This window comes from Oncorhynchus kisutch, linkage group LG29 (genome assembly GCF_002021735.2).
Source record: "Oncorhynchus kisutch isolate 150728-3 linkage group LG29, Okis_V2, whole genome shotgun sequence".
Taxonomy (NCBI): Eukaryota; Metazoa; Chordata; class Actinopteri; order Salmoniformes; family Salmonidae; genus Oncorhynchus; species Oncorhynchus kisutch.
In genome coordinates, this window is record NC_034202.2 from 36,425,307 (window position 1) to 36,440,408 (window position 15,102).

General features: G+C 42.6%; 1 protein-coding gene across 1 annotated transcript in view; it reads left to right on the top strand.

The window, feature by feature from the left end:
• The first annotated feature begins 2,357 nt into the window (after positions 1–2,357).
• Positions 2,358–15,102, top strand: part of rtn4rl1a (reticulon 4 receptor-like 1a) — a 216,404-nt gene continuing 203,659 nt past the window's right edge. The window contains exon 1 of the mRNA XM_031809532.1: positions 2,358–3,091. Coding sequence (XP_031665392.1) covers positions 3,079–3,091 — 13 coding nt within the window. The 5' untranslated portion in view covers positions 2,358–3,078. The remainder of the gene's footprint in view (positions 3,092–15,102) is intronic.

Sequence of the window (15,102 nt, forward strand, 5' to 3'; positions counted from 1 at the left end):
TATCTGCCGAAATTATTGCCACCCCTATTACTAGCCTGTTCAACCTCTCTTGCGTGTCGTCTGAGATTCCCAAAGATTGGAAAGCAGCTGCGGTCATCCCCCTCTTCAAAGGGGGGGACACTCTTGACCCAAACTGCTACAGACCTATATCTATCCTACCATGCCTTTTTAAGGTCTTCGAAAGCCAAGTCAACAAACAGATTACCGACCATTTCAAATCTCAGCATACCTTCTCTGCTATGCAATCTGGTTTCAGAGCTGGTCATGGGTGCACCTCAGCCACGCTCAAGGTCCTAAACGATATCTTAACCGCCATCGATAAGAAACATTACTGTGCAGCTGTATTCATTGATCTGGCCAAGGCTTTCGACTCTGTCAATCACCACATCCTCATCGGCAGACTTGACAGCCTTGGTTTCTCAAATGATTGCCTCGCCTGGTTCACCAACTACTTCTCTGATAGAGTTCAGTGTGTCAAATCGGAGGGTCTGCTGTCCGGACCTCTGGCAGTCTCTATGGGGGTGCCACAGGGTTCAATTCTTGAACCGACTCTCTTCTCTGTATACATCAATGAGGTCGCTCTTGCTGCTGGTGAGTCTCTGATCTACCTCTACGCAGACGACACCATTCTGTATACTTCTGGCCCTTCTTTGGACACTGTGTTAACAACCCTCCAGGCAAGTTTCAATGCCATACAACTCTCCTTCCGTGGCCTCCAATTGCTCTTAAATACAAGTAAAACTAAATGCATGCTCTTCAACCGATCGCTACCTGCACCTACCCGCCTGTCCAACATCACTACTCTGGACGGCTCTGACTTAGAATACGTGGACAACTACAAATACTTAGGTGTCTGGTTAGACTGTAAACTCTCCTTCCAGACCCATATCAAACATCTCCAATCCAAAGTTAAATCTAGAATTGGCTTCCTATTTCACAACAAAGCATCCTTCAGTCATGCTGCCAAACATACCCTTGTAAAACTGACCATCCTACCAATCCTCGACTTTGGCGATGTCATTTACAAAATAGCCTCCAATACCCTACTCAACAAATTGGATGCAGTCTATCACAGTGCAATCCGTTTTGTCACCAAAGCCCCATATACTACCCACCATTGCGACCTGTACGCTCTCGTTGGTTGGCCCTCGCTTCATACTCGTCGCCAAACCCACTGGCTCCATGTCACCTACAAGACCCTGCTAGGTAAAGTCCCCCCTTATCTCAGCTCGCTGGTCACCATAGCATCTCCCACCTGTAGCACACGCTCCAGCAGGTATATCTCTCTAGTCACCCCCAAAACCAATTCTTTCTTTGGCCGCCTCTCCTTCCAGTTCTCTGCTGCCAATGACTGGAACGAACTACAAAAATCTCTGAAACTGGAAACACTTATCTCCCTCACTAGCTTTAAGCACCAACTGTCAGAGCAGCTCACAGATTACTGCACCTGTACATAGCCCACCTATAATTTAGCCCAAACAACTACCTATTTCCCTACTGTATTTAATTAATTAATTAATTTAGCTCCTTTGCACCCCATTATTTTTATTTCTACTTTGCACATTCTTCCATTGCAAATCTACCATTCCAGTATTTCACTTGCTATATTGTATTTACTTTGCCACCTTGGCCTTTTTTTGCCTTTACCTCCCTTCTCACCTCATTTGCTCACATCGTATATAGACTTGTTTATACTGTATTATTGACTGTATGTTTGTTTTACTCCATGTGTAACTCTGTGTCGTTGTATCTGTCGAACTGCTTTGCTTTATCTTGGCCAGGTCGCAATTGTAAATGAGAACTTGTTCTCAACTTGCCTACCTGGTTAAATAAAGGTGAAAAAAAAAAGACAGGCTATGCGCACACTGCCCACAAAATGAGGTGGAAACTTAGCTACACTTCCTAACCTCCTGTCCAACGTATGACCATATTAGAGATACATATTTCCCTGAGATTAGACAGATCCACAAAGAATTCGAAAACAGATCCAATTTTGATAAACTCCCATATCTACTGGGGGAAATTCCACAGTGTGCCATCACAGCAGCAAGATTTGTGACCTGTTGCCACAAGAAAAGGGCAACCAGTGAAGAACAAACACCATTGTAAATACAACCCATATTTATGCTTATTTATTTTCCCTTGTGTTCTTTAACCATTTGTACATCGTTACAACACTGTATATATATGTATAATATTTGTAATGTCTTTATTGTTTAGAAATTTCTGTGTGTGTGAGAGAGAGAGAGAGAGAGAGAGAGAGAGAGAGAGAGAGAGAGAGCGAGAGAGAGAGAGAGAGAGAATATCTTAGTGCTATAGAGAGACAGCGGCAGAGAAATAATGGTGAGACACGCGGCGCACGCTCCACGGTCTGTTCTCGTCATCCGTCAGATCATCTCCTCGAGAGAAGGGAGATTGAAAGGGCTGCCGCGAGCCAGCCAGTAACGGAGACCGGGGAAGGCACTGACCCATTCCGCTTTCCTGCCTTGTCCAATAACAAGTGATTTTTGGGGAATGGATATATTGTTTTGTCAATTTCGAGAGCTAAAAGCTCGGAATGGCAAAGGTAAACGGTCTTCCATAACGGATATTCATCTATTTGTGCCACATAACATTCAGACGACAGCGAGAAAGTTATAGCTTTCTCTTTTCAACCGAATTGCTTGAATAAAGACTAGGCTACAGTGGGCTAGAATTAAAAAGCTCAGATGTCCATAAAGAGCCGAGTTTACAGCGTGCGACACCTGCAAAACAGAAGCGCCTGCAGTGTGTTTATGGATAGATAGGGCATCTTGAATAGATTCTTCCAGATGATTTAACTTCGTCTATATCGGAATATCTGCGGGTGTTTTCAACTCTGCCTGTCAACACTGTTCATTTCAGACCAGAGGAAATGTAACAGTGATTCGCGAGGGACGACGAAATCACCAACGATCAAAGGATTCATCCAAAACGGTTCAAAAATCAAACTGGCAGTTTTATTGCGGAGTACCAGAGGAGAAACCTACATTCTCCCGGAGACGTCCAAGCAGGATGGAACTCAAACTGGGATACTAGACCAGTAGAACAATCGCCGTCATGTTTGGAAGAGGTAAGAAAAATATTTTTTTGCGAGCCTATATCGCTGTAGTGTTTAATCGGCCATTTGTTTTTTTTTGTTTCTTGTGAATTTGTCACATTTACAGTGTGTTGTTGGGAATGTCTTTGACTATGATATGTTGCTGCATGGATTACGACAGTTTTGGGAATATCTGTTGTTGATGACCAACCTACAGTAGACTAGCGTTCTATCACGATATGCATTTGGGATTATGTGTATCCCTTGTGTGTGCTAGGTATATGTGTAGGCTCTACTGTCGACTACAGTGTTTCTCAAATATCCAGGTGTATGTGCGCGCTTGTGTGTGTATATCCTGCGCGCTTGTGTCTAGTCCACAGAAAGGTCTGCATAGAGGTGTGTATAGCTTCCCAGCTAGCACATTTGGTTCCTTGGAAGTTGTGGGAAACATGTTTTTGGCTTCACATTGGTTGTGGGAAGAAGCCCAGTACATTTTCTGACCAGAAAAACTGAAGGTTTTTAAAACATTCTGAGAACAGAAGTTTGGTCTCTCTTTGTGTTGTTGTGGTGTCTCTCTTTGTGTTGTTGTGGTGTCTCTCTTTTCGTGATGTGCTTTGCCATATATTTTTTTGATGTTGTTATTTTCTTATCCCAGCCCCCGTCCCAGCAGGCCTTATTGTAAATACGAATGTGTTGCTGACTTGCCTAGTTAAATCAAGGTTTTAAAAACATTTTAAGTGAAAATGTCGCCTGTTCTAGGAAGGTTTATTTTTAGGTTGCAGGGAGGTTCTGAGAACATTTTACTCTGGTTGCAGGGAGGTTCTGAGAACATTTTACTCTGGATCCAGGCAGGTTCTGAGAACATTTTACTCTGGAAAGGTCTAAGAAACATAAGGTTCTCAGAACATTATGTGCTAACTGGGTTCCAAATATACTGTCAACTCCTGGAGCGTTTTGGACTGTTTTAGCCTCATGAGATGAGATACCAGTTAAATGGATAGTTTGGGATTTTGGCAATGAAATTCTGGACTTTATTCCTAGAGTCAGATTCATTTGTGAATACCATTTTTATTTGCGTCCAGGACGAAGGAAGTTAGAGGTAGTTTTACGAGAAAATGCTAACTGCTGCAGTTTAGCACAAAGACTGGAATCTCCAGTAGACAATTGCATAAACTCTAGATATGAACTTCCTTCATACTGGAGGCAGAGACATAAAAATGGTATCCTCAAGTTCATCTGACTCTGGAGAAGTATAAAAAGGGCCTCATTGCCAAAACCAGAACTATCCCTTTAACATACAGATGTAGGACATTCATTTGATCACCCTGTTGCATGATAACCTTCCTGCAATGAAAGAAATTTAAAACATGTAGTGTATTTGAAGTTTAAAAAGGTATCTGAAGTTTGTAATGTTCAATTTAAAATTTCAGACGTGTATCAACTTCTACAAAAATGTCCATTCATTATAATCTTTATAATAATTCACATTTCCTGTTGCTGTAGGAGTATTTTCCTGCTGTATCAAAATGGCTCAAAATTAAGATCCTACATCTGTAAAACCTCTAGCTTCAGGTTCTCTCTCCCGTGGCCTGGTCCACTCGGCGGAAATAAAATATTTATCCATATCACTTTATTTTATTCTTTAAAATAGAAGACTGCTGTTGCACTGCAGTTTACAGTTATCGGTGTGTGTGTATGTGCTTGTGGGCATGCGTGCGCCTCAACAGAGGCTTTCTGACATGTTTTATTACATTCTCGAGCGGGTGATGAGACAGTGGCGCGAGGAACAGGCGCCAAGATAGTCCGGGGGCCGGGACTGTTTACAGAGAGAGCGGAAGAGAGGGAGAGACGGAGATGTATGTAGGTTTCTGTAAAGCTCCAATGTTGCTAGAAAGAAATTGACATTTGTAATGCTAGCCTACATCCGGTTCAAATCCAACTTCAGCACGCTATTTAAAGGGTACACGTGTGTGTCTGTCTGGATAAACAGCAGCTTTGCAATTGTGGAACCATATCTCTCTGTCACAGACAAACACACACTCGCACATAAATTAGGTGAGTCATCATCATGTTCATGGTGAAATAGACTGACAGGCAATTATTCAGAAAGAAGCTGTTGGGTGACAAATGTATTGTACGGCTGAATGAGCTGCACTGAATGGAATGGAAAAGGTCTGCTTAACGTCAGTAGATGGAGAGAATAACCTGGGTCTCACACACACACTACACTACACTACACTACACTACACTACACTACACTACACTACACTACACTACACTACACTACACTACACTACACTACACTACACTACACTACACTACACTACACACACACACACACAGATCATTATCGGTTAGGCCACTTGGTTTGTCCCATCTTCAAGCTGGACTCTATCCTCATTACTAATGAAAACATCTGGGCCTGCACTGGACTGGGGGTGGTGGCTGTGTGTGTGGGCTGGAAGGAACAGGCCAGTGGTGTGTGTGCTTGTTTGTTTACAATTCCGGCTGAGTTTCTTCCAGCCCACACACACACACACACACACACACACAAATATGATAAATGTCCGTATAGCTGTGTGTTTGCTGAATATGCATGCTGTCTGTCAGTAGAAGTGATGAAATGTGGTGTAATGTGGAGGTGGTTTGTCTATGATACAGTTATCTCTGTCACCTTTACCTCACTACTAACACACAGAGAGAGAGAGAGAGAGCGAGAGAGGGAGGGGGAGAGAGAGGGGGGGTGAGGGAGCAAAATAATGATAGAGAGAGGGAGGGATGGATGTAGAAAAATAATGAGAGAGAGGGAGGAGAGAGAGAGAGGGAGCAAAATAATGAGAGAGAGAGGGATGGAGAAAAAAATGAGGGAGGGGAGAGAGAGAGAGAGAGAGAGGGAGAGAGAGCAAAATAATGAGAGAGAGAGAGGGAGGGAGGGAGGGAGGGAGGGAGGGAGGGAGGGAGGGAGGGAGGGAGGGAGGGAGGGAGGGAGGGAGGGAGGGATGGATGGATGGAGAAAAATAATGAGAGAGAGAGGGAGGGAGGCATGAATGGACAAAAATAATGAGAGGGAGAGAGAGAGAATACAACGGTTATTTATTTTCTTTAACTATTTGCACTTTTACAACTCTGTATATAGACATAATATGACATCTGGAATGTCTTTATTCTTTTTGAACTTCTGTGTAATGTTTACTGTTAATTTTGATTGTTTATTGTTTATTATCTATTTCACTTGCTTTGGAAATGTTAACATATGTTTTCCCATGCCAATAATGCCCTTAACTTGACTTGAAATTGTATTGAGAGAGGGTAGAGAAAGAGAGATGGGACAAGGTCATTTCCATGGAAAATGACCCATGAGCACCAACATGTAAAGTTCATAAGAGCATATCAAATTTGGTGTCAGATGAAAGCTAAGAGAATATATTTTTGGCAAATGAAGGCATAGATACATTTTTTTCATTTTCTTTTCATTTTTCATAAACAATATAAGAAATAAGCAAAGGTTTTGATTTGTGGTCACAGCGATGGAAAAGGTAAATACATGGAAACACAGAATGTTGAAGACCCCCACACACTAATATCATCATTTATATTTAGTTTTGCAGAAATTATTTGCCTTCTGTAGGTTTAAAAAAACATTGCCTTGTAATTCTGTTACCACATATCTTTAAGATATTCTCTCATTTCCTCTCCCTCATGAGGAGGGACAATCTGAAAGTAATAATTAATGCCGGTGTTTGGAGGATATATTGGCACGGGTGTTGTAGAATAATAGAGAATACATCAATTACAACTATGAAATAAAACAAATGGAATCATGTAGTAACCAAAAAAAGTGGTACAATACAGTATATTTTATATTTGAGATTCTTCAAAGTAGCCACCCTTTGCCTTGATGACAGCTTTGCACACTCTTGGCATTCCTTATGTGTTATTTCATAGTTTTGACGTCTTCACTATTATTCTACAATGGAGGAAATAGTCAAAATAAAGAAAAACCCTGTAATTAGTAGGTGTGTCAAAACCTTTGACTGGTACTGTATATATACTGTATATATTTGTTTTGAGGGGGATTTTTACCCCTTTTTCACAATTGGTAGTTACAGTCTTGTCCCATCGCTACAACTCCCATACGGACTCGGGAGAGGCAATGGTCGAGAACCATGCGTCCTCCAAAACATGACCCAATCAAGCCACACTGCTTCTTGACACGCTGCCCACTCCAACCAATGTGTCGGAGGAAACACAGTACAGCTGGTGACCGAAGTCAGCGTGCATGCGCCTGGCCGCCACAAGGAACCGCTTGAGCGCAATGGAACAAGGACATCCCAGCCGGTCAAACCCTCCCCTAACCCTGACGACGCTGGACTGTAGAGACACCTCTGGCACTGTGATGCAGTGCCTCACACCATGCCCAAAACGGACGCGCGAGCATGCCCAAACCGTCCGCATGCGCCATCGTGCGCAACTAGATTTTGTCCCCTCATACCAAACGCGATCACGACATGCAGGTTGAAATATCAAAACAAACTCTGAACCAATTATATTAATTTGGACCGGTCAAAAAGTATTAAATATTTATGGCAATTTAACTGGCTAGCTTGCAGTTTCTAGCTAATTTGTCCTATTTAGCCAACTTGCTGTTGCTCGCTAATTTGTTCTGGGATATAAACGTTGAGTTGTTATTTGACCTGAAATGCACAAGGTCCTCTACTCCGACAATTAATCCACACATTAAACAGTCAAGAGAATCTTTTCTAGTCATCTCTCCTCCTTCCAAGCTTTTTCTTCTTTGGACTTTATATGACGATTGGCATCTAACTTTCATAATACGGTGTATTACCACGACCAACCGACCTCAGTTCATCTTTCAATCACCCACGTGGGTATAACCAATGAGGAGATGGCACGTGGGTGTATGCTTCTAAAAGCCAATGAGGAGATGGGAGAGGTAGGACTTGCAGCGCGTTCTGCGCCACAAATGGAAGCAACTTCTATTTTAGCGCTTGACAATGCAGACGCTCATTGGCGCGTGTGAGCATTGTGGGTGAATACATGTATTTATTTTGCAACGCGACGGGATCGGTGTGGTCAGTATGTTAGATCGGTGTGGTCAGTATGTTAGATCGGTGTGGTCAGCATGTTAGATCGGTGTGGTCAGCATGTTAGATCGGTGTGGTCAGCATGTTAGATCGGTGTGGTCAGCATGTTAGATCGGTGTGGTCAGCATGTTAGATCGGTGTGGTCAGCATGTTAGATCGGTGTGGTCAGCATGTTAGATCGGTGTGGTCAGCATGTTAGATCGGTGTGGTCAGTATGTTAGATCGCTGTGTCACTCGGGAGGCCCTAATCTCTGTTTTTATTTATGTGAATTGCATGTTTTTTTTTACTGTGTTTCCTCCGACACATTGGTCGGAGGAGCGTGTCAAGAAGCAGTGTTTTAAAAAAAAAATTCACTTGCTTTTGAGAAACTTACACCCAAACGACAATGGATTTCCTGAGTCTCATTCTGGAGAGCCAGGGCGTCCATAAAGTTTTTTAAATTTGTTTTATTTCACCTTTATTTAACCAGGTAAGATAATTGAGAACAAGTTCTTATTTACAACTGCGACCTGGCCAAGATGAAGCAAAGCAGTGCGACACAAACAACAACACAGAGTTACACATGGAATAAACAAGCGTACAATCTATAACACAATAGAAAAAAAGAACGTCTATATACAGTGTGTGCAAATGGCGTGAGGAGTTAAGGCAAGGAATAGGCCATAGTAGAGAACTAATTACAATTTAGCAGATTAATACTGGGGTGATTGATGAGCAGATGATGATGTGTAAGTAATGATACTGGTGTGCAAAAGAGCAGGAAAATAAATAAAAACAATATCGGGATGAGGTAGGTAGATTGGGTGGGCTATTTACAGATGAACTATGTACAGCTGCAGCGATCGGTTAGCAGCTCAGATAGCTGATGTTTAAAGTTGGTGAGGGAAATGTAAGTCTCCAGTTTCAGCTATTTTTGCAATTTGTTCCAGTCACTGGCAGCAGAGACCTGGAAGGAAAGGCGGCCAAAGGAGGCGTTGGCTTTGGGGATGACCAGCGAGATATACCTGTTGGAGCGTGTGCTACGGGTGGGTGTTGTTATCGTGACCAGTGAGCTGAGATAAGGCAGAGCTTTACCTAGCATAGACTTCTAGATGACCTGGAGCCAATGGGTCTGGCAACGAATGTAGCGAGGGCCAGCCGAGTAGAGCATACAGGTCGCTGTGGTGGGTGGTATAAGGGGCTTTGGTAACAAAACGGATGCCACTGTGATAGACTGCATCCAATTTGCTGAGTAGAGTATAAGAAGCTATTTTGTAGATGACATCGCCGAAGTCGAGGATCGGAAGGATAGTCAGCTTTACTAGGGTATGTTTGGCGGCGTGAGTGAAGGAGGCTTTGTTGCGAAATAGAAAGCTGATTCTAGATTTGATTTTGGATTGGAGATGTTTGATATGAGTCTGGAAGGAGAGTTTACAGTCTAGCCAGACACCTAGGAATTTGTAGTTGTCCACGTATTCTAGGTGAGAACCGTCCAGAGTAGTGATGCTAATCGGGCGGGCGGGTGCAGGCAGCGAACGGTTGAAAAGCATGCATTTAGTTTTACTAGCGTTTAAGAGCAGTTAGAGGCCACGGAAGTATACAGATGTATACAGAATGGTGTTGTCTGCGTAGAGGTGAACAAAGACTCCAGAAGAGGAGAATGAAGACTCCAGAAATAATCCAATTGCATCATTTTTTACAAACGACAAAGCTCTCAGTATCATGATTCAGTTCTTTAGAAGTTGACACGTGACATTTTGTCATACCGAACTTTATCTGCAACGTTTTTGTTTGAACTCGAGCGATAACTTCTGACGCGCGTATATTGGCGTGCATGTGTATACTTCCGAAGCACACTAGTCAGTACACAACAAATGTGTCCACTGTAAACACAGAGCTGCTAGCTAGCTGCCGGTCGCTAATCTTCCAAGCTAGCTAATTCGTTTTTTATTTCGCACAACTACGCAACCAACATGTGTGACTACGAATACTAGGAGAAAATGTTTGAATTTGCAGACGAGACTTATTTATCTGAACCGGAATACACAGATGTCGAGCTTCAATAGATGGAGGAAGACAGGAAGACAGAGAAAGGAGATAGAGAAACGGAGCAGGCAGAGGCTGAGGCAGATATTCAACCGGCAGATGAGACCCGACTCAGGTCATCTCAGAACTGGTTCTGTACCTGTGGGCAATACCAAGTGATGCCCACTGAAGACGAGTCTCTTTGTTGAGCGAAGTGGGACCTGCTTATGCTAACCTTGGAAAAGCTAGAATTGTCTGGTGTCAAGACACCGCTGACACGCGAGCCCACCTTACTCTGTGTAACCATTGACAATGATTTTCCAGTCCCCCTAATCCCAGCAGTTGTAGAAACTTTTTCCATGTGCCAAAAATAAACTGGAAGAAGAGACCTCGGCCAGAGGGACCTAATGGCCAGCTGTCAATAAAGTAAGTACAGGTAGTTTATGTGTGATAAATACACTCCCCAGCATTACAGTATTCATATGCTGTGTGAAATATGTCATCAGAACACTCACATGTTAATCAGTAGGGCGACACTGTAATTCTGCTTCCGCACAGCAAGCTGCCTTGTTTTTTTACATTTATTTTCTTGTCAATATAGATTTGTAACTTACATAGTGGTCTTGGAATGGGGATTAAAATCCCAACGACATGTGCCGTGATCAGAGACAAGTGTTACCCAGTTACGTCGTCAGCAACGTCCGCAACAAGTACCGCTCAGCCACATGTGTCTGGATTGAAGGAGGCAGATGATGAACAACCCCGATGGCTCATCACCTTCCCTTATTTTCCCTTATGTTTTGTTTGTATACTGCAGTTCTACTTTTAGCTGCCAATGTGTACAATATCAAAGAGTCCTCACTATACAGTACATGCAACACATAGCCTTGAAAAATCCTTATTGACACCAGTGCTGTGGCTGTATAGCAAAACCTCCCCCCAAAAACGTAAAATCGCTTCGAATTGTTTTCTGAGGGAAAATAATACACTGTAAACGTTCAAATTTCCAACAGAGGAATGAAGAACAAGAGTTTCATTTCACAGATGAAATACATAGTAATATATTGACAGTATCTATAGCAAATCCTCTCTGAACCCTCTCTCTGACCCTGGGAGTTTGTGATTATCAGGCTGCATCAAGCAGCTTACCATCCCCCAACCGGAGCCTGACTATTGTCTTGCAGTAGAGGGCAATTCACACCTCCATCGTTAGGGAGGTTACTAGGGAGCCTTCTGGGAGAGTTCCAGAGATAGTTAAACTCTCTCTTACTCCCAGAGTCAGAGAGAGAGTTCCAGAGATAGTTAAACTCTCTCTTACTCCCAGAGTCAGAGAGAGAGTTCCAGAGATAGTTAAACTGTTTAAGGTTAAGTTTAGGTTTAAACTGAGAAATCTTACGGTTAGTCATTAACTCAGAATGGTTAAGGTTTGGGATAGACTTAAAACATAAATCTCAAACACATTCCTACCACTGGATTTGAAGTTGCAAACTTTGGAATCAGAGGCAGAAGATTATGCCCAACCGCTATCCCAATCCACAATGTAAATGTCAAATTTCTAAGTGTTTAAGGTTAGGTTTAGGCATTAACTACAAAGTTTTAAGGTATGGTTAAGTTTAGGCATTAAGGCTGCCACCCCGTCCACAACACCCTAGCAAAACCGAAACCTACTTGAAGGTAACAGGACTCACTGTTGCCCCTAGTGACCGGTTTCCACATCATCAGTTGAGTCAAGTAAGAGGTTGTTGTTGTTGCGTAGGTATTGGTGCAGTAGCATTGGTTGTGTGTGTGATGTATGGAAAAAGACAGCTTCCATCTTGACAGAAGGCAATATTTATTAACAAGTCTCCTGTGAACAACACACTCACCCACGCACACTGACACTGCAACACACACATAATCACTTCAATCAGCATGTAAGTTGCTGCTACTCTGTTTATCATATATCCTGATGCCTAGTCACCTTACCTCTTTACATATCTTTACTCCATCACTTTAGTATCCTTGCACATAGTAAATATGGTATTGGAATTGACGCTGTATGAAGCTGACCTACTTTCTCCTGTTATTATTTCTATTGCTCTTGTGTTTTTGTTCTATATTTTATATTTAATATATTTTTACTACATTGATATTGATTAATGCGTTGTTAGGATAACATAGGCTTTTCACTGTACTTGTGCATGTGACATTAAAAACGTGAAACTTGATGTGTGCCACATCGACTTGAGTAGTTTGCTACAAAAAGTTTACATACAGTGAGTGGAAATGAGGTAGGATAAGGGAGTTATGGCAATAAATAGGCCATGGTGGCGAAGTAATTACAATATAGCAATTAAACACGGGAATGGTAGATGTTCAGAAGATTAATGTGCAAGTAGAGATACTGGGGTGCAAAGGAGCAAGATAAATAAATAAATACAGAATGGGGATGAGGTAGTTGGATTGGCTGTTTACAGATTGGCTATGTACAGGTGTAGTGATCTGTGAGCTGCTCTGACACTGGTGCTTAAAGCTACTGAGGGATATATGAGTCTCCAGCTTCAGTGATTTTTGCAGTTCGTTCCAGTCATTGGCAGCAGAGAACTGGAAGGAAAGGCCAAAAGATGAATTGGCTTTGGGGATGACCAGTGAGATATATCTGCTGGAGCACGTGCTATGAGTGGGTGCTGCTATGGTGACCAGTGATGAGGCGGGGCTTTACCTAGCAGAGACTTGTAGATGACCTGGAGCCAGTGGGTTTGGCGACGAGAGTAGAGCGAGGGCCAGCCAACGAGAGCGTACAGTTCGCAGTGGTGGGTGGTATATGGGGCTTAGGTGACAGAACGAATGGCACTGTGATAGACCGCATCCAGTTTGTTGAGTAGAGTGTTGGAGGCTATTTTATAAATGTCATCGCCAAAGTCGAGGATCGGTAGCATGGTCAGTTTTACGAGGGTATGTTTGGTAGCATGAGTGAAGGATGCTTTGTTTCGAAATAGGAAGCCGATTCTAGATTTAATTTTGGATTGGAGATGCTTAATGTGAGTCTGGAAGGAGAGTTTACAGTCTAACCAGACACCTAGGTATTTGTAGTTATCCACATATTCTTAGTCAGAGCCGTCCAGAGTAGTGATGCTGGACGGGTGGGCAGATGCAGGCAGTGATCGGTTGAAGAGCATGCATTTCGTTTTACTTGCACTTAAGAGCAGTTGGAGGCCACGGAATGGGAGTTGTATGGCATTGAAGCTCGTCTGGAGGTTAGTTATCACAGTATCCAATGAAGGGCCAGAAGTATACAGAATGGCGTCGTCTGCGTAGAGGTGGATCAGAGAATCACCAGCAGCAAGAGCGACATCATTGATGTATACAGAGAAGAGTGTCGGCCCGAGGATCGAACCCTGTGGCACCCCCATAGAGACTGCCAGAGGTACAACAGGCCCTCAGAACAATGGGAAAGTAATTCTGCTTTGGAAGTTTATCAACTTGTAACCCCACCTTTGAAAAAATAGCCCTTGGATGTTTTGGTAAACCTACTGGAGAACTCTTCTTTGTCTCTTCTTTGTCTACACCCATTCAGCATCGTTCACAAGTTATTTTCCACCATCATTTGCAAATAAATAAATTTAAAATCCTACAATGTGATTGTCTGGATTTTCTTTCTCATTTTGTCTGTCATAGTTGAAGTGTACCTATGATGAAAATTACAGGCCTCTCTCATCTTTTTAAGTGGGAGAACTTGCACAATTGGTGGCTGATTAAATACTTTTTTGCCCCACTGTAACAATAGCAAAGCACAAAACAACCTGAAAATAGCTAGCTACACACTTGTGAGGCTGGCTACTTAGGAAGTAGGGCTGAACCCATTTAGTTGATTGGTCCATAGGCTATTGGTCGAACAAGATTTTTTTGGGGCGAGCAGTGGCAAAGATTATATATACATTTTTAATGGCACACGAGACACCTGTCTGATTTGTGCCTGTCTCAGTGGACTAATCCATTGAGGAGGCCGCGGGGATGCCGCTGTCCAAGTAAAAAGGAAGTGTGGCTCAGCTGCACAAGGCATGTCTCTCTCCAGAATGTGCTCTCTCCAGCCATTTTGTGCATATTCATTGTTTCACAACTTCATTGTGTGCATTGTTTGCTGTGTCTATCAATTGCCCAGTGCATACATCACCAGTAGTAGCCTACATTTGCCCCTAATTCCTATCATTTCTAATCTGCAATGTTTGTTTGGTTGTGGTAATTCATGTTAAGGCATTCAATGTATCACTACTACTACAGTCGTTTACCATTTTCATTGTTGGAGTGGACACTTTGTTTGCAGAACTCACAACCTATGCTAAACTCGTGAGTTCCAAGTTTTTGTTGATTTCATTCCATTTCCGAGATTTGTCAAATTATTCATCATGTTTTGTTTGAAATGCTTCTGTCAGTGTTGAGTAAGGGCGCACACCTGATTACCATATAGAAGTAGGACTAGTCTACCTGGCCTGCATGCAAAGGTAGACCTATAAAATGTCAGTGTTGAGTAAGGGCGCGCACCTGATTACCATATAGAAGTAGGACTAGTCTACCTGGCCTGCATGCAAAGGTAGACCTATAAAATGTCAGTGTTGAGTAAGGGCGCGCACCTGATTACCATATAGAAGTAGGACTAGTCTACCTGGCCTACATGCAAAGGTAGACCTATAAAATGTCTCCATTTGGTGATGTCTGATAGTATTTCTTATTGTCTTTAGTGTGGAGCTTCTCAAATAAGGTTTTCTTCACCTCAAACAGCAATTAAACAAAGTCTGTTTTTAGAATCAGTCGAGAGTGACAATAGTTCCTCAAAGATTTGATAACCATTTGGCATGAAAGGGAAATGTGTAATGCTCTGGTCCAGTGTAAATGTCATAAAATACCTGATTACTTCTTATCCCTTGCACAAATAGCCTACAGCTGTGTCTGGCGCG